The sequence below is a fragment of the Suncus etruscus genome, chromosome 15 (genome assembly GCF_024139225.1).
Source record: "Suncus etruscus isolate mSunEtr1 chromosome 15, mSunEtr1.pri.cur, whole genome shotgun sequence".
NCBI lineage: Eukaryota > Metazoa > Chordata > Mammalia > Eulipotyphla > Soricidae > Suncus > Suncus etruscus.
The window spans coordinates 41,384,502-41,409,530 of NC_064862.1; the positions used below are offsets into that span (position 1 = coordinate 41,384,502).

At 43.7% G+C, this 25,029-nt stretch overlaps 1 protein-coding gene across 1 annotated transcript in view; it reads right to left on the reverse strand.

Annotated features, from left to right (window-relative positions):
- The window catches only part of TBCE (tubulin folding cofactor E), a 77,637-nt gene extending 53,227 nt beyond the window's left edge, over window positions 1-24,410 (reverse strand). The window contains exons 1-4 of the mRNA XM_049788997.1: window positions 24,352-24,410; window positions 16,940-17,072; window positions 12,180-12,264; window positions 559-744 (exon numbers count right to left, since the gene is read on the reverse strand). Of these exons, the coding sequence (XP_049644954.1) occupies window positions 559-744; window positions 12,180-12,264; window positions 16,940-17,039 (371 nt within the window). The 5' untranslated portion in view covers window positions 17,040-17,072; window positions 24,352-24,410. The remainder of the gene's footprint in view (window positions 1-558; window positions 745-12,179; window positions 12,265-16,939; window positions 17,073-24,351) is intronic.
- Window positions 24,411-25,029: the final 619 nt, after the last annotated feature.

A 25,029-nucleotide genomic window follows, 5' to 3' on the forward strand; every position in this document is an offset into this window, starting at 1 on the left:
AGATCTGGACTTCAGTCGCCACTCCTGCCATCATTCAGCTAGAAATGTCATGTGAAAAAGAAAAAAGGGGGGCCGGGCGGTGGCGCTAAAGGTAAGGTGCCTGCCTTGCCTGCGCTAGCCTTGGACGGACCACGGTTCGATCCCCCGTTGTCCCATATGGTCCCCCAAGCCAGGAGCAACTTCTGAGCGCATAGCCAGGAATAACCCCTGAGCGTTACCAGGTGTGGCCCAAAAACCAAAAAAAAAAAAAAAAGAAAAAGAAAAAAGGATGAAAGTTTCAGCTTTACTTACTTAACAATTAATACAGGGTGGAGGAAGGGGAAAAATTAATACAAGATCAAATAGCACAAGCATCAAGACTAGGCAAATCAATGTTTTATTTTCAACCCTGTGATAAAATAAGGCTTTTAATTTCTCTAAATACTCAAGTCTCAAATGCTCCCATTTCAATTGGCTTTTTATGCTAAAAGTATAGGAACAAATTTTGACTATTCAGTAAGGTGAACATAAATCCTGAAAACTTTAAAGTCATCTCATCCAAGATCAATTTCTACATACCTTTGTAATTTTTTAACAGAGTCAAAACCAACAGTTTCCACTGGTTTCTTCCCAATGGTAATAGTGTGTGACTTTCCATCTTCCTCTGGTCCATCTTCTAAACCATAGCGATTCTTAACTGCAGTAAGAAAGTCTACTCCAAAATTCACCTTGTTTGGACGAATAAAGGATCCTCCTGTTGGATGCCTGTAAAGAGAAAAACAGAACATAGTAACATCCATGAAGACAAAAAAAATAGGTCATATACTTTGTGTGTGTGTTTTTTTTTTTTTTTTTTTTGGTTTTTGGGCCACACCCGTTTGACGCTCAGGGGTTACTCCTGGCTATGTGCTCAGAAATCGCCCCTGGCTTGGGGGGACCATATGGGACGCCGGGGGATCGAACCGCGGTCCGTTCCTTGGCTAGCGCTTGTAAGGCAGACACCTTAGCTCTAGCGCCACCTTCCCGGCCCCTGTGTGTGTGTGTTTTGGGGCCACACATGGAGGTATTTGTCTTTGGGTTTCACTCCTGCTATTGCTCAGGGAATCAGACAGTGCTAGGAATTGAAGGGCTTTTAGAAGTTGTGCACGACTTTTTTTTTTTTTTTTTTGGTTTTTCTGGCCACACTTGTTTGATGCTCAAGGGTTACTCCTGGCTAAGCACTCAGAAGTTGCTCCTGGCTTGGGGGGACCATATGGGATGCTGGGGGATCGAGCCGCGGTCCTTCCTTGGCTAGCATTTGCAAGGCAGACACCTTACCTCTAGCGCCACCTCATCAACCCCCACAACTTTTTATTTTATTTTATTTTTTCCCCACAACTTTTTTTTTTTTTTTTTTTTGGTTTTTGGGCCACACCCGGTAACGCTCAGGGGTTACTCCTGGCTATGTGCTCAGAAGTTGCTCCTGGCTTGGGGGACCATATGGGACACCGGGGGATCGAACTGCGGTCCGTCCAAGGCAGCACTGGCAAGGCAGGCACCTTACCTTTAGCGCCACCGCCGGGCCCTTTCCCCACAACTTTTTAATAATAACATTTTGTTTTGCCATTTCTCATTAAAAAAAAAAGTCTATGATTTGAAACAATTAAGATTTGAGGGGCCGGGCGGTGGCGCTAAAGGTAAGGTGCCTGCCTTGCCTGCGCTAGCCTTGGACGGACCGCGGTTCGATCCCCCAGTGTCCCATATGGTCCCCCAAGCCAGGAGCAACTTCTGAGCACATAGCCAGAAGTAACCCCTGAGCGTTACCGGGTGTGGCCCAAAAACCAAAAAAAAAAAAAAAAAAAGATTTGAGGGCCCGGAGATATAGCATGGAGATAAGGCATTTGCCTTTCATGCAGGAGGTCATCAGTTCAAGTCCTGGCATCCAATATGGTCCACCGTGCCTGCCAGGAGCAATTTCTGAGCCTGGAGCCAGGAATAACCTGAGCACTGCCGGGTGTGACCCAAAAACCACAAAAAAAAAAAAAAAAAAAGATTTGACTGTCTTAGGAGTAGAGAGGTAATGCAGTTGCCTTGCAGTTAGCTACCTAGGTAGGTTTCATTCTTAGCATCCTATACGGTCCCCTGAGCATCACTGGGTGTAACTTCTCCCATTTTTTTTTATTGTCTCATCTGTGTAGTTTTGATCTCCAGTTATATAGGAGGCAGGTTCTATGTTGGGGATATAAAAGTAATGTTCTTTGATCATGTTTGGTCATTCTAGGGGCCTCCAATCCCAGTCTGCATATTGCAGAAGTGTCTTTTGCTTTTCCCCATACTCAGTAGTGTTATGTTCATGGATTTAAAAATCTATTATGGTTAGATGGTCATATCTCAATGTAGTATAGCAGTTCTGGAAGCTGTAGAGAGAAGGAAACTGCTTCAAACTGGTTCAAAATGGGTTTGAACCCTGGCATCCTATATGGTTCCCCGAACACTGCCAAGAGTAATTTGTGAGTGCAGAGCCAGGGGTAACCACTAAACAGTGATGGAGGTGTGCTCCTCGCAAAAACAATAACAATAACAACAACAACAACATCAACACAGAACTTAGTGTAGCAAATTTTTTGATGGAAGAATAAACTTGGCAACCTGTCCTTCCCATTTTCCACCTCTGCCCCCTTTGTACTACACTAGGTGGCTCTCAGAGATTACTCTTAGCTCTGTACTCAGGGATCATTCCTGGTGGGCCTTAGGGATTTCTGGAGATTGAACCCAGTTTACTACATGCAAGGCAAGTGTCCTATCCTCTGTACTTTCTCTCTAGCCCCCTTTTTCCCACTCTTTATGCATATATTAAGAGATGAATGCTCATTTCCCTTCCCTGAATCTAGACCCACCTGTGACTGACTTCGACAAGTGGCAGAAGTGATGCTATATTAGTTCTGGTCTAGGCATTCAGGGGCTCTGCAGTTACTATTTTACTTTTGGAAGCCAGTCATCATGCAAGAAGCACAAGAACTCTCTGGGTCAAGAGCCCAGTCAACACGTAGCAACACCAGCCATCCTTGCACAGATGAACACACAGAACTATAAGAAATTATCAGAAGGTAACTTACAAATGCAGCCCTTAAGATAATTCACAAATAAAGTCAAAGGAGGAGAGAGAGAGAAAGAGACAGAGAGACAGAGAGACAGAGACATAGAATAGTCTTACTAATCTGGAAGGACTGGCCCACAATATGAAGCTTACCACAAAGAGTGGTGATTTCATTTAGATAAAATAAATAAACAAAGAAGCATCCTTGAGACTCATAGCAGACTTATCACAAGCAACCCTCCAGGATCAAAGGCAGTGGTAGGATATAATGAAAAACTCAATGAATTGAAAGCCTCACCACAAATACTTCACCCAGCCAGACTTTCATTCAGGTTTGAAGGAGGGATACATTGCTTCACTGTATGGATACACAATGGCTCAGGAACTTTACAGACTAAAAGCCAACATTAAAAGGAAGGGGCCGGGCGGTGGCACTAGAGGTAAGGAGCCTGCCTGCGCTAGCCTTGGACTGACCGTCGTTTGATCCCCCGGCATCCCATATGGACCCCCAAGCCAGGAGTAACCCCTGAGCGTCATCGGGTGTGGCCCAAAAACCAAAAACCAAAAAAAAAAAAATAAGTACTGAAGGATCTTCTTTTTTTTTTCTTTCTGGTTTTTGGGCCACACCCGGTGGTGCTCAGGGGTTACTCCTGGCTGTCTGCTCAGAAATAGCTCCTGGCAGGCACGGGGGACCATATGGGACACCGGGATTCGAACCAACCACCTTTGGTCCTGGATCGGCTGCTTGCAAGGCAAACGCCGCTGTGCTATCTCTCCGGGCCCTGAAGGATCTTCTTTAAGGCAAGACAGACCCCACAAACACACAAAACTTCTACAAAAAGATGGAAAAAAAAAACTCATGGCAATAATCTCTCCATGTTAATGAACTAAATCCACCAGATGACACAGAATGGCAAAAAAAAAAAAAAAATGGATCAAAAAATTGAATTCAAGATTTTGTGCAAGAAACACACTGAATATTCCGAGCACAGACAAATTCCAAGTCAAAAATTAGAGGATAATTCTGTAAGTAACCATTCCCTTAAAAAGGCTGGGACATGGCAACCCAAGTGATGTTATAGCAAGTAGGGGGTTTCCCTTGCACACAGCTGACCCAGGTTAGATCCCCCAGCATCCATATGGTCCCCCAATTCTACCAAGAATGATTTCTAAATGCAGAGTCAGGAGTAGCAGGGTGTTTGCCTTGCAAGCAGCAGATCCAGGACCAAAGGTGGTTGATTCGAATCCCGGTGTCCCATGTGGTCCCCCGTGCCTGCCAGGAGCTATTTCTGAGCAGACAGCCAGGAGTAACCCCTGAGTGTCATTGGGTGTGGCCCAAAAACAAAAACAAAACAAAACAAAAAAAGCCAAAAAGGCTGGGGTGGCCATACAGAATTTAGGCTTATAAAGGTTCTAAGAGAGAGATGATTATAATTAATAATCGAGAAATGTATACATCAGGAAGAAATCACATTGTTAAACATATGAAATCAGTAAGGGGTCAGGATAATACTTAAAACAAGTGCTTTAGACTTGAAGAATGACAATAATAGCAACACAATAGTAGTGGGTGGGGCCAGTGAGGTGGCCCTAGAGGTAAGGTGTCTGTCTGCCTTGCAAGTCCAAGCCAGCGGTTCGATCCCCCGGGGTCCCATATGGTCCCCCAAGCCAGGGGCAATTTCTGAGTGTTTAGCCAGGAGTAACCCCTGAGCATCAAACGAGTGTGGCCCAAAACAAAACAAAACAAAAAAAAATAGTAGTGGGAGACTTCAACACCACTGTCCCTCCTTAATAGATCAACCAGACTAAAATTTAACAAAGATATACTGACACTGAAGGAAGAAATGGAAGACAGTGGCTTAGTAGACATATAAAGAAGAGCTTTTCATCTTCACAAAACTGAGCACAATTTCTTCTGCAATCACATAGAAGATTCTCCAGACAGAATACACAAAGCCATAAAACATACCTCCATAAAATCAAGAGGATAGAAACTGCTGGAGCGATAGCACAGCGGGTAGAGCATTTGCCTTGCATGCAGCCGACCTGGGTTTGATCTCTGACATCTCATATGGTCCCCTGCGCCTGGCAGGAGCTATTACTGGGAACAGAACCAGGAATAAATAACTCCTGAGCGCTGCTGAGTGTAACCCAAAAAAACAAAAGCAAAAAAAAAAAAAAAAAACAAGGAAACAAAAGAAATTATATCAACTCTCTTCTCTAACCATGATGCACTGGAAATAATAATAATTACGGGACTGGAGAGATAGCATTGGAGGTAAGACATTTGCCTTTCATGAAGAAGGACAGTGGTTCAAATCCCGGTATCCCATATAGTCCCCTCTGCCTGCCAAGGGAGATTTCTGAGCAAGAGCCAGGAGTAACTCCTGAGTACTGCCTGGTGTGACCCAAAGTGCTCGCTTCGGCAGCACATATACTGGTGTGACCCAAAAACAAAACAAAACAAAAAAGTAATAATTACAAACAGAAATGGAAAAATAACTTTAACATCTAGAAAGTAAACAGCTAACTACTAAACAACCAGTCGGATAATTATAAAATCAAAGAAGAAATCATTCCCAGAATAAAAAATGAGAATGAAAATACAAATTTTGCATTCTCTCCTCTCTCTCCCCTCTTCTCTCTCCTTCTTTCATCCCTCTCCTCTCTCTTTTCCCCTCTCCCCTCTCCCATCCTCTCCCTTTTCCCATTTTCTCTCCCTTCTTTCCTCTCTTCTCTCTCCCCTCTCCCATCCTCTCCCCTTTCTCATTTCCTCTCCCTTCTTTCCTCTCTTCTCTCCCCTCTCCCATCCTCTCCCCTCTCCCCTCTCCCCTCTCCTCTCCCCTCTCCTCTCAACTTTCTCCTTTCCCCTCTCCTCTCTACTTTCTCCTTTCCCCTCTCCTCTCTACTTTCTCCTTTCCCCTCTCCTCTCCCCGCTCCTCTCCCCCTCCCATCCTAAAAAAAGAGAAATAGAAAATACAAATTTTAAGAATTTGTGGAACGGGGCTGGAGAGAGAGCATGGAGGTAAGGTGTTTCCCTTGCCTGCAGAAGGTTGGTGGTTCGAATCCTGGCACCCCATATGGTCCCCCAAGCCTGCCAGGAGCGATTTCTGAGTGTAAAGCCAGAAGTAACCCCTGAGTGCTGCCAAACACCAAACACCAAAAAAAAAAAAAAAAAAAAAAAAAAAGAATTTGTGGAACACAGCAAAAGTGGTATTAAGAGGAAATGTTATAATTTTATCAGGAAGAAAGAGCCAACATAAATAATTTAATATCACAGCTTAAAAATTTGGAAGATGGGGCTGGAGAGATAGCAAAGGCAGCGTTTGCCTTGCAAGCAGCTGACCCAGAACCTAAGGAGGTTGGTTCAAATCCTGGAGTCCCATATGGTTCCCTGTGCCTGCCAGGAGCTATTTCAGAGCAGATAGCCAGGAGTAAGTAACCCTGAGCACCGCCGGGTATGGTCTCCCCCCCAAAAATTGGAAAATGATGGGGCTGGAGAGATAGCATGGTGTTGCCTTCCATGCAGAAGGACGGTGATTTGAATCCCGGCATCCCATATGGTCCCCAGAGTCCACCAGGAGCGATTTCTGAGCATGGAGCCAGGAGGAACCCTTGAACACTACTGGGTGTGATCCAAAAAATTTTTTTAAAAATTAAAAGAAATTAGAAAATGACCAAGAAAATTAGCCAAAAACAGGTTCCACATCACTAATTCCCAGGGAGATGCAAATCAAAACAACAATGAGATATCATCTCACACCACAAAGACTGGCACACATTACAAATAAAAAGAATAACCAGTGCAGAGAGAATGAGACTCTCATTCACTGGTGGGAATGTCAACTGGTCTAGCACTTTTGGAAAACAACATGGATATTCCTCAAAAAATAACCTAGAAAATAAGCAAAACTACTCCTAGGGATATACCCTAGAAACTCAAAACACCATGCAGAAAAGCCCTCTGTATTCCTAAATTCATCCAGAATAGCCAGAATCTAGAAACAACCCAATGAGTGGCTAACAAAACTGTTGTACAGCTACACAATGGAATACTATGCAGCTTTGAGGAAAAAATGAAGTCATGAAGTTTGCTTATACATGGATAAATATTGAGATTATTAAGCTGAGTTAAATGACTCTGAGGGAGGTCTTAAAAATAAGTCAGAGGGAGAGGGATAGACAAAGAATAATTTCACTCATTTGTGGGATATAAGAAAAATAAAAGATAATATGATAATAATACCCAGAGACAATAGAGATAAGAGTCAGGAGGTCCAGTCCATGGTAGGGAGGTTGACACAGTAGTGGAACAGTGCAGTTAGTGTAGAGAAAGTTCCATATGATCATGATAGTTGGAAATGATCACTCTGGACACTAATTGAGTGTTAAAAGGGGATAAAGAGATATGCATGGTACCACTTTATTAACAATAGTGCAAATCACAGTGCCAAAAAGGAAAAAAAAAAAAAGGAAGAGAGCAAGTGTCAGAGAGAAGCAAAGCATCTGCCCCAGAGTAAGGCAGAGGGGAGGGTGGTAGGGAAACTAGGAATTTTACACAGGCTCCACTGAGATTCTATACTAATACCAAAATATTACAACAAAATGCTGAAATTCTGTGTACTGCCTCAAAGGAAAAAAAAAAATTGGAGAGGGAAGCCAGCAATAGAGGATGGAGAATCCAACTTTTTTTTTTCTTCTGCACTCCTCTTGTTGAATCACTTCCTCTCCCAATCAATTATATATGATACTAGTAAAATCAACATTTTGACCCTTAGAGAAACATGAATCTCTCCTAAAGTTCTGTCCACAAGATTCTTTGCTCTAAATCCCCAAAAGGACAGAGTTCTGGATGCCCATTCAATGTGCACTTCAGCTATATAAAAAGTCAGGTAGGGGCTAGAGAGGGAGCTCACTGGACTGAATGTACGCTGTGTGCAAACATGCAGAAAACCTAGGTTTAATCTCTGGCTAAGGGGCCAGAGTGATAGTACAGCAATAGGGAGTTTGCCTTGCATGCGGCCAACACAGGAAGGACCCCAATTCGAATCCCAGTATCCCATATGGTCCCCCGAACCTGCCAGGAGCAAATTCTAAGCACAGAGTCAGAAGTAACCCCTGAGTACCGCCAGGTGTGATCCAAAAACCAAACAAAAAAAAAATTTTAGCATTACTGGGTGTAATCTAACAATAACAACAAAAATATATAAATAAATAACATTTTTTATATGTCTGCCTCACATTTATTCTATTGTTTGTTTCAGAACCAAGCAGTTTAGAGCTACTTCCAACTTGGTGTACAGGAATCATTCTTGAATCAAACAAGTCTAAGCAGAATGGGGGCAATACCCACAAAGAGCCCCATTTAGAGGCTCCTCTCCAGTGTAGTTTCATAGAGTAACACAGAAACTCTCTGCCTTCCAGGGAAGAGGCAGAGAGAACTAAGGTTAATTATCCTAACTGACTCCTTCAACCCCCAAAAGAGAAGAGAAGCACCTGAGAAAAATACTAAGAACTAGTTCACAACCATAAATAATTTTACATAAACCTATACACTACTATTAATTGATGGAATCACAAATATTAATTATGGGTAATAACAGCTCAGGCAATTACCATTTTAACTTGGGTTATATAAAAGATATCAAACTGAAACTTAAATAGGATCAGAAAATTATTAAAATTCACACTTCGAAGGGTCCTTGTGAATATGGTGATATGGTCAACTCCCTAATCCTCTTCTGACACCATTACACTATTTTCTGAGGTATACAATGAAGTGTGCCCAAGACTTCTGTTTGACTAATACTATCCTCATAATCGCTGCTTAGTTTATTCATCAGTGAAAGACATTAATTGTATCTGTCATAATATCTCAATGTGAATAAGGAAGATATATGATAAAATACAGAAACACTGTAAACTAGTTATTATTCCCAGGGATAAAGTACACTTTCTATTATGTTTTGTTGTTCTTGACTCAGAGGCCATACCTGGTGAGTTAGGATCATGTATTCATTTTTGTTTTTGTTTTTGTTTTTGGGTCACACCCAGCAGCGCTCAGGGGTTCCTCCTGGCTCTACGCTCAGAAGTCGCTCCTGGCAGACTCGGTGGACCATATGGAATGCCGGGATTCGAACCACCATCCTTCTGCATGCAAATGTCCTACCTCCATGCTATATCTCCGGTCCAGGATTATATGTTTAGAAGTCACTTCTGGTGAAGCTCTGGGGATATAAATGGCACCAGGGGTAGAACCCATTTGGGTCAGCCATGAGCAAGACAACTGCCCTACCTGCTGTGCTATTGCTCCAGCCCTCCTCTCACATCTTTCTAAGCAAGTTTTGTCAATAAAAACTACCTTGGGGGCCAGAGTGGTGGCTCAGGAGGTAAGGTGTCTGCCTTGCATGTGCTAGCCTAGGCCAAACCACAGTTTGATCCCTCAGCGTCCCATATGGTCCCCCAAGCTAGGAGTGATTTCTGAGTGCAAAGCCAGGAATAACCCCTGGGCGTCACTGGGTGTGGCCGGAAAAAAAAAAACAAAAATAGATAAAAATAAAAAATAAAAACTGCCTTGCTTCACTAAATACTAGACCCTGCCTGAAAAATAGCCATCATCTTTTTGTTTGTTTGTTTGTTTGTTTGTTTTTGTTTTGGGGCCACACCCAGTGATGCTCAGAGGTTACTTCTGGTAAACTCTAAGAAATTGCTCCTGGCTTGGGAGACCATATGGGACCCCGGTGATCGAACCCGGTCGATCCTAGGTCTGTGCATGCAAGGCAAATGCCCTACTACTTGCACCACCGCTCTGGCCCCAAGCCATCATCTTTTTTTGAAACTTTATGAAGAGGCCGGAGCAGTGGCACAGCGGTAGGGCATTTGCCTTGCACACACTAACCTAGGACAGACCATGGTTCGATCACCCGGCATCCCCTATCGTCCCCCAAGCCAGGAGCGATTTTTGAATGCATAGCCAGGAGTAACCCCTGAGCATCACCGGATGTGGCCAAAAAAAAAAACAAAACAAAACAAAATAAAACAACTTTCTCTGAAACTATAGGGAAAATAAATAAACATCCAGAAAAATAGCACAGGGGGTAAGACACTTGCCTTATATACAACCAATTCCAGTTCAATTCCCGGCATTACGGCAGCCCGGCATATGGTCCCTAAGTATTGCTAGGAAAGAAAGTGGTATACATACACACAGAAATTTATTCAGCTGTAAGAAAAGATGAAATCTTGTCTTTTGCTGCAATACAGATAGAATATGGATAGTTCTACAGGACATCTTGCTAAGTTAAATGCATCATAAGGAAAAAGACAAATACTGGATAGTATCACTCATATATGGCAAGGAAACAGGCATCATTCTAACCACATAATTGAAATTATCAATAGGGTAGAGAGGAATTGGTTGAAAGAATCCAATTATGTAGAAAGATAATAGTATTTCAATAGTAGATAAAATGTACGTATTGTAGACCTGAGGCATATAAACATTTATGCTATTGGGCCAAAGAGAAAACTTAACAGGCTGGAGTGCATGCTTTGCATGTAGGAGACCCAAGCTCAAGCCAAAGCACTGCATGGTACCTGAGCACTGCCAGATGTAATCTCTAGAAGAGAGTTGAGTATTTCAATAAGTACAGCTGGTGCAGGTCAGAAAAAATGGGGGAGCAGAGTGATAGCACAGAAGTAGCTCATTTGTCTTGCACACAGCCTGCCAGAAGCAATTTCTGAGCATAGAGCCAGCAGTAACCTTGGAGTGCCACTGGGTATGGCCCAAAAATCAACCAAACAAACAAACAGGGGTCTGAGAGGTAGTACAGAGTGTAAGACACTGACATTGCACTTGTTATTCCAGTTTTATCCTTAGCACTGCAAATGGTCTCCCAATCCCTTCCAAATCCTGAGCACAAAACCAGTAGTAAATCTTAAGTGTAGTCAGATGTAGCTCAAAACAAAAACTAAAAGCAAACAAATAAAACCAACATAGGGCCCAGAGAGATAACACAGCGGCGTTTGCCTTGCAAGCAGCCGATCCAGGACCAAAGGTGGTTGGTTCGAAACCCGGTGTCCCATATGGTCCCCCATGCCTGCTAGGAGCTATTTCTGAGCAGACAGCCAGGAGTAACCCCTGAGCATCGCCGGGTGTGGCCCAAAAACAAAAACAAAAACAAAAACAAATTTTAGAGTAGAAAAATGAGAATGCAAACTGAGAAATTGCTTTTACTTCAAAAGAAAACCTTCAGGGCAGGAGAGATAGCACAGCGGCATTTGCCTTGCAAGCAGCCAACCCAGGACCTAAGGTTGTTGGTTCGAATCCCGGTGTCCCATATGGTCCCCCATGCCTGCCGTGAGTATTTCTGAGCAGACAGCCAGGAGTAACCCCTGAGCACCACCTGGTGTGGCCCAAAAACCAAAAAAAAATAAAATAAAATAAAAATAAAACCAACATAAATGTTTATACAAAACAAAAAAAATTAGTAACTCCACTTACATGGTTAAAAATTGGAATACTGGGGGTCGAAGCAATAGCACAGCAGTAGGGCATTTGCCTTACACTCTGTTATCTGGGACGGACCTGGATTCAATCCCCAGCATCTTATATGGTCCCCTGAGCCTGCCAGGAGCAATTTCTGAACACAGAGCTAGAAATAACCCCTGAGTGCTGCCGCTAGCAGCCTAAAAGCAAACAAAAAATGTTGGAATACTGCCAGAGAGATAGCAGGTAGGGCATTTGCTTTGCATGTGTGGCTGACCCAGGTTCAATCTCTGACATCCCATATTGTCCTCTCAGCACTACCAGAAATGATTTCTGAGCACAGAGCCAGGAGTAACCCCTAAGCATTGCTGACTGTGACTCAAAAACAAACAAACAAACAAACAAAAAACAACGAAAAAAAGAAATGGAGTATTGGAAAACATCCCTCTTTATTCAGCTACTAATCTAAATTGAGACTAGAGTGATAGTACAGCAGGTGACACTTGCATGCAGTCAACTTTGGATTAATCCCCAGCACCACTTGAGCACTGCGAGGTGTGACCCCATAACTAAAAACAACCACAATAACAAAATGCTGATTTAAATAGTCATACCAGCTCATAGGAAAAAAATTACCTGCATTTAAAATATACAGTCCCTTCGTGGCTTCCATCATGCTTTCCTCTCTCTGGATTATCCCATTCTATTCCTAACCAGAGTCCTAGCAAAAAAAAGAAAAGAAAAGAAAAAACAATGAGCCACAAAATAATGACCCCTAAAATGTTCCATTTTGGAAGAAATGTTATGGGATAGAAACCACATCACAGAGGAACCAATGGGAGAGAAAAGAATCTTGAGAAAGAAATTAATCTTAGATTCAAGGCTTCAATCAGAAAGTCCAACATGTTTATTTTAGCCTCAACAAAAGCCACAACTGCAGAAAACAACATAGGCTAAAATTTCTGGCACTTACGTTAGCATATGTAACCTCACAACAGAAATTTCTCTCTGTGAAGCATTTTTACAATTGTTACCAGTTCACACAAATAAATGTTTTCTTAATCCTGTTCTCTCTATAACATTAAAAAAAAAAATCTATACAGGGGCTGGAGAAATAGCATGGAGGTAGGGAGTTTGCCTTGCATGCAGAAGGATGGTGGTTCGAATCCCGGCATCTCATATGGTCCCCTGAGCCTGCCAGGAGTGATTTCTGAGGGCAGAGCCAGAAGTAACTCCTGAGCACTGCCGGGTGTGACCCAAAAGAAAAACAATATTGTCCAAAATTATACAGTTTCAAATCAGAAGCCAAGATTTTCTCACACCTATATATAACTTGTATAAATTACAGATAAATCTTATAATTTTCAGAATTTTTTTTTTTGGTGGTTTTTGGGTCACACCCGGCAGTGCTCAGGGGTTACTCCTGGCTCCATGCTCAGAAATTGTTCCTGGCAGGCACAGGGGACCATATGGGACGCCGGGATTCGAACCGATGACCTTCTGCATGAAAGGCAAATGCCTTACCTCCATGCTATCTCTCCGGCCCCAGAATATTTTCTTAATCTCTATCTTCTGTCTCACCTGTATTTATCAAGTGACTACGATATATACAGTATAGTGCTAGGTATAAAAAGAAATTAATTGTGGAATTCTAGTTCTGGATCTCCCCTCTTACTAGGGACAACAGAAAGCTAGCTGCTCTTTTTTTTTTTTTTTTTTTGGTTTTTGGTTTTTGGGCCACACCCAGTGACGCTCAGGGGTTACTCCTGGCTATATGCTCAGAAAGTGCTCCTAGCCTGGGGGACCTTATGGGACTCCTGGGGAACCAATCGAGGTCCATCCTAGGTTAGCTCGTGAAAGGCAGACCCCCTACCACTTGCACCACCGCTCCGGCCGCTGCTATTTTCTTTAATTTGGGGGTCATACCTGACATGCTTAGGTACTATTCCCAGCTCTGTACAAGCTAGTGGGGATGGTAAAAGAAACTCAGGGACCCCTAAAATGCTCTAAAAGGGTTCAGGGATCCTAAAGACTGTCTAAAGCCCCCCACCAAAACAGTAAAATCTTTGGCAATTATCAGTTTAGTTGTGCATATTTACAGTTGAGGAAATCTGCAGATGTATAAAATATTTTTTTTCTTTATTCTTTCAGAGAAATAATTTAGGGTCCAGAGAGATAAACAGTTTGATTCCTATACCACATATGATCCCGAGTTTACCAGGAATGAGCCCTGAGAACCATCAGTGTTGCCAGAAGACAAATAAACAAAAAAGAAAAGTGAAAGAATCAAACAGCTTTTGAGCAGCTAGATAACAAGAACTAAAAGCTAAAAAGGCAACCCTAACAGTTGAATTAAGCACTAAGAATTTTCCCTTTAGGATTACTGTTTTCTTTTTTTGTTTGTTTGTTGAGTTTTGGACCATACCCAGCAGCACTCAGGAGTTACTCCTGGCTGGCTCTGCATTCAAAAAAATCACTCCTTACAGGGTCAGGGGATCCGTATATGAGATGCCAGGGTATGTTGCCACGTACAAGGCAAATGCCCTACCCACTGTGCTATGGCTTTGGCCCCATATTTAGAACTTTTGAATTCCATAAATCAAATTACAAGTAGGGCTCAGAGGAATAATGCAATAATTTGGAGTGCCTAGCCATGAGTTAAAATCTCCATTTTGTCCCATTTTTCTGCTATTTAAGCCTGGAAGCTCTACCACTGTATTTTTGTTGGGGTTTGGGGTTTTTGGATTTTTTTTTTAAGGACTACTCCTGATAGTGCTCAGGGAACCGTATGAGGTCAGAGCTCATCCTCTATTCCATAGATAGCTCCAGCCCAAGCTCTTACATTTGCGACTACTAACAACACCTACAAGCAATTTCTAGCACTACTGCAGCCAAAGGTATGGAGCTAAAGATAAGTATAACCACCAGCAAACACCACAACTATAACTGTACACTCCAACTAAAAGAGTGAGGCCTGCCATACACGACTAAAAGTACAAATCTCCATGAGCACTGTAGTTGACTATGCAACACCACAATCAATCCTTGGCAAGCATCATAGCTTGCCACAAATAGGCAACATAATAACTACAATAATGAAGAGATGGAAGGGAGGATTTTTTTTTTTTTTTTTGGCTTTTTGGGTCATACCCAGCGGTGCTCAGGGGTTACTTCTGGCAGGCACAGGGGACCATGTGGGATGCCAGGATTTGAACCATCTTCCATCCTGGATCGATTGCGTGCAAGGCAAATGCAACTACTGCTGTGCTACCTCTCCAGCCCCAGGAGAAATATTTTTTTTGTTTGTTTGTTTCTTTTGTTTTTTTCTGGCCACACCCATTTGATGCTCAGGGGTTACTCTTGGCTAAGCGTTCAGAAATTGCCCCTGGCTTGGGGGGACCATATGGGATGCCGGGGATCGAACAGCGGTCCTTCCTTGGCTAGCGCTTGCAAGGCAGACACCTTACCTCTAGCGCCACCTCACCGGCCCCAAGAGAAATTTTTTTTTTTTTTTTGGTTTTTTGGGTCACACCCGGAGGTGCTCAGGGGTTACTCCTGGCTGTCTACTCAGAAATAGCTCCTGGCAGGCACGGGGGACCATATGGGACACCGGGATCCGAACCAACCACCTTTGGTCCTGGATCAGCTGCTTGCAAGGCAAACACCGCTGTGCTATCTCTCCGGGCCCGAGAAATATTTTTTAAGTACAAAGAGATCCACAGCTTGGCATGGGGTTCTACATGTCTGCAGGACCAAGAATCTTTTTTTTTTTTTTTTTTTGCTTGTTTTTTGATTTTCGTGCTACAACCTGTGACGCTCAGGGGTTACTACAGGCTATGTGCTCAGAAATCGCTCCTGGTGGTACAGCGGTAGGGTGTTTGCCTTACAAGCAGTGACCAAGAATAGACAGAGGTTCTATTCCCCCGTGTCCCATATGGTCCCCCCAAGCCAGGAGCGATTTCTGAGCGCATAGCCAGGAATAACACCTGAGTGTCACTGAGTGTGGCCAAAAAAAAGGAAAGAAAAGAAAAAGAAATCGCTCCTGGCTTGGGGGACAATATGGGACATTGGGGAAATGTCTCCCCAGAGGCACACATGGAGGAGTAGGGTGGGAGGGAAACTGGTGGCAGGAAATGTGCACTGGTGAAAGGTGTGATACAATTATGACTGAAACTCAGTCATGAACAACTTTGTATCTGTGGGGAAAAAAACTGTATAATGAACAACTCTGTAACCATGGTGTTTAAATAAAGTAATTTTTTAGAAAAAGAGTATCAACTCTCTGGACCAGTACAGCAGGTAAGGCGGTGCTTTGCACATGAACAATTTGGCCTCAATCCCTGGCACTCCATAAGGCTCCCTGAGCACTGCCAGGATTGATTCCTGAGTGCAGAACCAGGAGTAACCCCTCAGCATCACTGGGTATGGTCAACAATTTAAAAAAAAAAAAATTATATATATATATATATATATATGTATGTATGTATGTATGTATGTATGTATGTATGTATATAAACTCTCGATTGTATTTTTATTTATTTTTGGAGGTAGGGGGTCACACCAGGGCTTTCTCCTGGCAGTGCCTGGGTGTCAATATGCAGTGCAAAGGATCGCATCAAACCTAGTGCAAGGCAAGTGCCCTACCTGCTGTACTATCTTTCCAGCCCCCAAAAGTAGAAATTATGATGCTTTGGTTCTTAAAACTTAAGAATCAAAGTTTGCTTGAAAGATATTAAAGGAGCTAGAGAGATAACTCAATAAACTGAGCACATGGAGTCCCAGGTTTAATCTCAGCACAGAATATTTTCTCAAGGGTTGGGAGCAGGGGGCCAGAGAGACAGCATGAAGGTGGGGCATTTGCCTTGCATGCAGAAGGACGGTGGTTCAAACTGCAGCATCCCATATGGTCCCTCGCGCCTTCCTGGAGCGTTTTTCTGAGCCTAGAGCCAGGAGTAAACCCTGAGCGCCACCGGTGTGACCCCACAACCAAAAAAAAAAATAAAGAGTTGGGAGCAGACCTCTGAAAAACAACCAGGTATGCCCCCAAAAGAAGATATTCTAAGGTTAATTTAATATAAAATAGCAACACTAAATAATAAATATATAGGGCCGGAGTAATAGTCCAGTGGGTAAAGCATATGATGTGCAAATAGTCAATCCAGGCTGGGCAATCCCCATACGGTCCCTCGAGCTCTGCCAGGAGCTCAAAACAAATAAAAATAGTATAAGTAAAATCACAATAAACATAAAATATTATCACACAAATAAGACTATATATAGGAGACATCTAAGAAACTGGTTAAGTTCCTTGAAACTGGTTTTATAAATCACTATTTAGAATCTGATACAAGAAAACAATATAATAATAAATAGGTACAGACAAAATAAATAATTACCTGCCACGGGAGGGACAATGCCAGAAAAGCGTACAGTTGCTCGTTCTCCATTAACTTCAACTCTTCGACCAATGATATCTGAATTCAATGTATCATTCATTATAAATAGTCAGAATCCAGAGTATAAAGAAATCTAGGAAGAAAATAATAATGCCGGTTCAGAGAGTGAAGGTTCCATTCTGCTCCCACTGAGAGCCAAGCATAAAGAGACATGTGGCATGTTGAAAGGAACTGTATTGACAATATGCCTTCAGTTTGGAAGACAGTACACTCAAGTCTTCAAAAACAACCATCTTTTCTATAAGGTTTTGTAGAGGGTTTTCTTTTTTGTTTGCATTTTCTTTTTGGCTTTTGGGCCACATCTCTGAATTCAAGAATCACTCGTGCTGGTGCTTGGGGAACCACATGGGGTGCCAGAATGGAACCTGGGTCGGCTGTGTGCAAGGCAAGCACCCAATCTGCTGTACACAGCTCCCTTGTGGTTTGTTTTATTGTGTTGGATTTTTGTTTTGTTTTGTTTTGTTTTGTTTTCTAAATAAGAAAAGAAAAAGGGGCCTTACAAGCAGCCAACCCAGGATGGACCCAGTCTTGATCCCTGGCATCCCATATGGTCCCCCAAGCCTGCCTGGAGCAATTTTTTGAGTACAGAGTCAGGAGTAACCCCTGGGTGCCACCAGGTGTGGCCCAAAACCAAAAACTAGAAACCAAAAACCAAACAACAAAAAGTGTGGTACACAGATCCCTATATTCCAGAACAATGAATTCCTTAGTGTGCTGGCCTCTAGTGGTTTGAATCCCAGCATCCCATATGGTCCCCTGAGCCTGCCAGAAGTGATTTCTGAGTAACCCTTGAGCACTGCTGGATATGACCCAAAAACCAAAAACCAAAAAAAAAAAAAAAAAAAAAAAAAAGTTGTATCTTAGGACCAAGGGTGTGGTTCAGTAATAAATCATATGCCCAGCATGTGTAAGGTCCTGAATTCATCCCCAACACCAAAAATAAGATGTATATTTTTTATCTTTATTGAATTATTACTGTAGGGGACAAAGAGGTAGTACAAAAGTTAATTAGCTTTTACTTACATTGAATGACCTGGATTCAAATCTTAACATATTTGAACCCCAGAGAAGCACCAGGTATGGCCACTAAGCACAGAGCCAGGTGTAGCCCATGAGCACCATCAATCAGATGGTACCCCTTCTCCCCCACAAAAAGGCAACTCTGGATAACTACTAGTGTGAAGGCCAAGTAAAGGAGTGCAACCTTTGTGACTTCTGTGGCCAAATTTGCAAGCACCACATGCGGGTACATTGCCACCAGAGTTAAGTTATGTTTAAGGCCATAGTGCTGGAACGATATCACTGTAGTAGGGTGTTTGCCTTGTACGTAGCAGACCTGGACAGACCCGGTTTTGATCCCTGGCATCCCATATGGTCCCCTGAACAAAATTTTTTTTGGGGGGAGAAGGTCATACCCAGCACCGCTCAGGGGTTACTCCTGGCTCTGCACTCAGAAATCACTCCTGGCAGGCTCGGGGGACCATATGGGATGCTGGGAATCTAACTCAGGTCCATTCTGTGTAGGCCATATGCAAGGCAAATGCCCTACCGCTGTATCTCAGGAGCGATTTCAGAGCAGAGCCAGGAGTAATTCTTGAGCACTGCCGGGTGTGGTCCAAAAATCAAAATAAATCAATAAAATGTTTAAGGCCAGAGACTGGGATAATAGCACAACAGGTAAGAAGCTCACCTTGCACACAGCCAACTTGAGTTCAATTCCCATCATCCCTTATGGTTCCTCAAGCCAAAATAAAACAGTCAGAGACCAGGGAGTTCAGGGGGTGAACAAGTGCCTGTTGTCAACCTCAATTCTATTCCCAGCACTACATATGATCCTCTAACCATCACAAGGGGTCACCCCTAATCACTGGTGGGAGTGATGCCCCAACCCTCACCTCAATGCCCCAACTCTCACCTAAACATGAGTCTATCATAGTCAGGAGTGTGTGATTAGTGGGAGAGTAAAGAGAATATAAGTAAAAGAATGAATAAATAAATAGATATGGGAGGAGGCTAAGATCTAAATGTCTAGATCCTGCAGAGTTGGAGAACAATAGAGAAAACATTTCAGATTATGAACTTGCTGGGAAAATTCAAATCAGATCATATGATTTATGACAAAATCAACTGACTGGCAAGTCCTGCTTAGAAAAAGCATGTTTTGGGCCCGGAGAGATAGCACAGCGGCGTTTGCCTTGCAAGTAGCTGATAGAAAAGAAAAAGCATGTTTTAGAAGTGGAGACACACACAAAGATAGTAAGCAATGTATTATGATCAATTGTGTCCACTATTTGATATATTTTCTTTAAATAAATTTTAAAAATTAAAAAAAAAAAAGACAGTAAGCAATCCTAGTCAAGTAGCTGGAGAGAGTATAGCAGGTAGAAGGCATTTGTCTGGTATGAAGGAGATCCTGGTTCAATCACCAGCAGTAACAGCCATGTGGTTCCAGCAATACTCACAATGAGTGATCCCTGAATGCAGAGCCAACAGTAATCCCTGAGCATAGCTGGCTGTGGCTCCTAAACAAAACAAAAAAATTAAAAAAACAAAACAAAACAAAACAAAAAAACAGAAAAGGCTAGTTGATAGATGGGTGGGGTTCCACTCATAAGTCTGAGTTTAGGTGAGAAGTTATAGGATTTACTACAAAGCAACATGCTCAAGGTAAAACACCAACTTTGCAAGCAAAAACCTGTAAATTGATCCCTAACACCAACCCCACATGTCATACCATGAACCCAGCCTTGCAGGACTGCCACTGGGATACCAGCACAATAAAATGCATGCAAACAAGAGCAAAATTAGTGTGGATTCCCCAGTGGGAATGTGCACAAGCACTGCAACAAAGATTGCACAATAGGAACTGAACAACAAGGAAGTTATCTAAGCCAAGAGTCTCATAATTAGAACCTACAATTAGTGTAAAATTGGTCCGATCTCAGTCAGTCCAAGGGTATTGCAGATGAGGTCAGCGGTAAGTGAGACTGATTTGGTGTGAACTGGTATGGAGGCAATACCAGAAATGAGGGAAATAGCAGAAATGAGGGAAGAAATTAGGAGAATTCATTCTCATATAAACCTTCTTTTGTTTTAGTCTTCGGTGATCCCTAGTTCTGCACTCAAGGATCATTTCTGATGCTGCTCAGGGAACTATATGGGCTGCTGGAGACTGAATTCAGGTCAGCCACATTCAAGGTACATGCCTTCATTACCCATTCTACTATCTCTCTGGCCCCTTATCAATGTTTTTTTATTTGGGGGCCACACCAAGAGGTGCTCAGGGCTTATTGTTGGCTCTGCTTTCAGGGATCACTTAGTATTGAGTATATTTAGGGATCATTCCTATCAGTGCTCAGGTGACTATATGGAGCGCCAAACAGCAATTTGCAAGGTAAGCACCCTCCCCAGCAGTGTGCAAGGCAAGTGATCTGCTCCCCCATCATAAATCTTCTTTTTTTTTTTTTTTTTTTGGTTTTCTAGGCCACACCCAGTGACGCTCAAAAATCGCTTCTGGCTTGGGGGACCATATGGGACGCCACCTTGGGATAGAACTGTCCGTCCTACATTAGCACATGCAAGGCAGATACCCTACTACCGCTTACGCCACAACTCTGGGGGATAGAACTGTCTGTCCTACGTTAGCACATGCAAGGCAGACACCCTACTACCACTTGCGCCACAGCTCTGGCCCCGCTTATAAATCTTTATTTATTTATTTTTTGTTTTTGGGTCACACCTGCAGTGCTCAGGGGTTAATCCTGGCTCTACGCTCAGAAGTCACTCCTGGCAGGCTCAGGGGACCATATGGGATGCCGGGATTCGAACCACCGTCCTTCTGCATGCAGGGCAAATGCCATGCCTCCATGCTATCTCTCTGGCCCGCTCATAACTCTTTTAACATGTATAACTTAATGATTTTCAAGATCCTTCACACACTGACACTAATCATTCTTTTCATTCCTAACTAAATTCAGTGCCAAAAGACCTAAGACAGATAGACCATTAGATAAGAACCATTAGAGTACTAGAACTATAGTGCAGTGGTAGGACATTTGCCTTGCTCACGGACAATCTGGGACAGACACAGGTTCAATCCTCAACATTCCGTAAGGTCCCCCGAGACTGCCAGAAGCGATTTCTGAGCTCAGAGCCAGGACTAACTCAAGTGCCACCAGGTGTGCCCCAAAAACAAAAAACAAAAAACAAAAAAAAAACAAAAAAAAAACAAAAAAAACAAGGCTCAGATACCTTTCTTTTTTTTTTTTTTTTTGGTTTTTGGGTCACACCTGGCAGTGCTCAGGGGTTATTCCTGGCTCCAGGCTCAGGAATTGCTCCTGGCAGGCACGGGGGACCATATGGGACGCTGGGATTTGAACCGATGACCTCCTGCATGAAAGGCAAACCTTTACCTCCATGCTATCTCTCCGGCCCCTCAGATACCTTTCTTTCTTTTTTTTTTTTTTTTTTTTTTTTGGTTTTTGGGCCACACCCGTTTGACGCTCAGGGGTTACTCCTGGCTATGCGCTCAGAAATCGCCCCTGGCTTGGGGGGACCATATGGGACACCGGGGGATCAAACCGCGGTCTGTCCGCTTGCAAGGCAGACACCTTACCTCTAGTGCCACCTTCCCGGCCCCTCAGATACCTTTCGTGGGTGATGCATATACTGATAATTGTTGGGACTGTACTCACTTAACTTATATTATTATTCTTTTGGGGTATTTTTTGGGGGGGGTAAAAAAAGAAAGAAATTGAAGAAACAGACCGGAAGTAGTACACAGCAAGTGGGATTACATTATCATCATCCTTTGTTGCTCCTGGCAGGCAGGGGATCATATGGGATGCTGGGATTCAAACCAGGATCCATCCTGTGTTGGCCATGTGCAAATGCCCTACTGCTATGCTATTACTCCAGCCTCTGCAGACTGTTATTCTATTACTCACAGGGAGTTGCTATGGTACTCATGTAAGTGCTCACGAGGGTTTTCTTCCTGACTACTGTGCTTACACATCTGTTTTCAGTTGCTTACGCTAGGTAAGGTTTACATACTAGAGTTAAGATGTTTGCGAATACCTGGCTACAATGCAACTGGAAATCACTGGTAGAACTGATGAGCAAGGGGCCCGGAGAGATAGCACAGCGGTGTTTGCCTTGCAAGCAGCTGATCCAGGACCAAAGGTGGTTGGTTCGAATCCTGGTGTCCCATATGGTCCCCCTTGCCTGCCAGGAGTAACCCCTGAGCACCGCCGAGTGTGGCCCAAAAACCAAAAAAAAAAAAAAAAAAAAAAAAAAAAAAGAACTGATGAGCTAGACAGCTGGCAGACACAAACAGCAGAGGTGCCAAAACTGGACTAGTTACATGTGATAGCACTGGGAATCAAACTTAAGGCCTTATTCTTGAAGTTAGCCAGAATATCTAGGCATTAATAAATATGTTTGTGGGTCAGAGTAAAAGCACAGCAGATAGGGCATATGCATGCAGCTGACCTGGGATCAATCTCCCCCATCCCATATAGTCCCCCAAAAGTCAGGAGCAATTTCTGAGTGCAGAGCCAGGAGTAACCCGAGTGCTGCTAGGTCTGGCCCAAAAACAATTAAATAAAATAAAGAATATACATATCTAATGGCAAGATATGGGCCCCTTCCCCAAAATGGGGAAATTCAACATTTGTTTAGACTATATCAATTCTAAATCTTTAGTCCACTATCTTCACATGGTTTTCACAAGTTTAATATTTAGGAGGTCTAAAGTAACTAAAATTCATGGAGGGTGAAGAGAGAGATGATATATGAGATAAAAAATATGCCTTGCATATGGCTGCTATACTCTGGTTCAAATCCCAGGTACCAGATATAGTTCTCTAAGCACTGGGTCAAAGATAGTACAGTAGGTAAAGCTATTACCTTGTACACAACTGAGCTGGGTTTGATCCCAATATCCCATATGGTCCCCTAAACACCGCTAGGGGAGTGTACAGGGAGAAGTAACTCAAGCATCACTGGGTATGACCCAAAAACTAAAATAAAAACAAAACAAAAACTCACTCCTGAACAAACGGCGAGGAGCAGTCCCTGAGTACTTCAAGGAGTGGGGCGCGCACACAGACACACACACACACACACACACACACACACACACACACACACACACACACACACAAAACCTGGACAACAAACAAAATCTTTAAAAAAAAAAAGTCACCGAGGGGGCCCGGAGAGATAGCACAGCGGTGTTTGCCTTGCAAGCAGCTGATCCAGGACCAAAGGTGGTTGGTTCGAATCCCGGTGTCCCATATGGTCCCCCGTGCCTGCCAGGAGCTATTTCTGAGCAGACAGCCAGGAGTAACCCCTGAGCATCACTGGGTGTGGCCCCAAAACAAAACAAAACAAAAATTCCCCCATGTATATAATATATATAATATATAAGGCACCCAAAACTAAAGTTGAGTCCAATGAAACGGCCATGGCTCTATGAACATCAGAGCAAACAAAATTCTGCTGCTTCTCTACCTCTTTGGTGTCTGCCAACCAACTTTCATTCCGACAGGGCTGTTATTTCCCGGAGAAATGTCACACCACCTTTTGGATCCACTCTCAATTTTGGATCTCCCGCAATTCAGAACAGCTCTCGGCTGCTACCAAGCACTACGTATGTTTAAGAGGTTCTTTTTCTATTTTTGTTTTTTCGTTTGTGTTTTGGACCACACCCGGTGACACTCAGGGGTTGGTTACTCCTGGCCATGCGCTCAGAAATCGCTCTTGGGTCGGTCGGGGGATCATATGGGATGCCGGGGTGGGGTGGGGGATCGAACCCAGGTCCGTCCTGGGTTTGCAAGGCAAACACCCAATCGCTGTGCTACCATCGCTCCGGCTCCAAGACAGTCATTTTCTTTCGCGCACACACACGTTCAAGGACTCGGCAGAGCAGAGCTGATCTTGACGGGACGCAAAGTCACAGGTCGCCTGGACCCAGCCACGTCACTGCCCCGGGCAAGGCTTGTCAAAGGATGAATGGAGGCGGCGCCAGGTCGACCTACACACACACACACACACACACACACACACACACACACACAAGCAAACACACGCCCTCGTGCATGCAGACTCAAGCAAAACATACACACATACACACACACACACACACACACACACACACACACACACACACACGCTTTGCACTACGGCCCACTCGTTCCGCTCTCCGGGCACACGCACACAAGGTGCAATCCGGGCAGGCAACCTGGTCACATGCCAGGAAAGGAAAACAAACTGCCCGCGAGCACCGCAACGTGAGCACCCGTCCCGTGGCACCCCGGCGAGCTCAGTCCCCAGACCCTGACAGCTCTCACCTGCCCACGGCTGACTCGGCAGGGCGGCCTAAACTGCAGAACCCAGCGCGCCCCCCGTCCCGGCGCCGAACTTCCGGTCCCGGCAGGAAGTAATCCCTCATCAGACCGGAAGTCCCGCCTCCGGAAGGACCGCGATGGGTTTGGTTAGTGGGGCCCAGGTTATCAGAGAGGCCTGGGAGCTGGAAGGCTGGCTTAGTTGGCTCTGCGGGTTAGGCCTAGGAGGTTGACTGCCCTAGTGTGTTGCACAAATGAGCCCCAACCCCAGACCTGGAATGACCCAATGCAATGCTACCTTCCTATGGGCTCAGGGAAGAGACCTGGTGCCCAAGAAGACTCTGCTACCAGAGATTCAAGTGTTTAGACATATGCAATACACTTTACCTGTTTTTATTATCTTCCATTTTCTTCTTTTTTAAATGGCTTTTGGTTTTAGAATATAAAATTTATATATAAAATTGTAATATAAGGGGCTGGGAAGGTGGCGCTAGAGGTAAGGTGTCTGCCTTGTAAGTGCTAGCCAAGGAAGGACCGCGGTTCGATCCCCCAGCGTCCCATATGGTCCCCCCAAGCCAGGGGCGATTTCTGAGCACATAGCCAGGAGAACCCCTGAGCGTCAAATGGGTGTGACCCAAAAAAAATTGTAATATAAAATTTCTAGGCATTAATAAATTTTGTTTT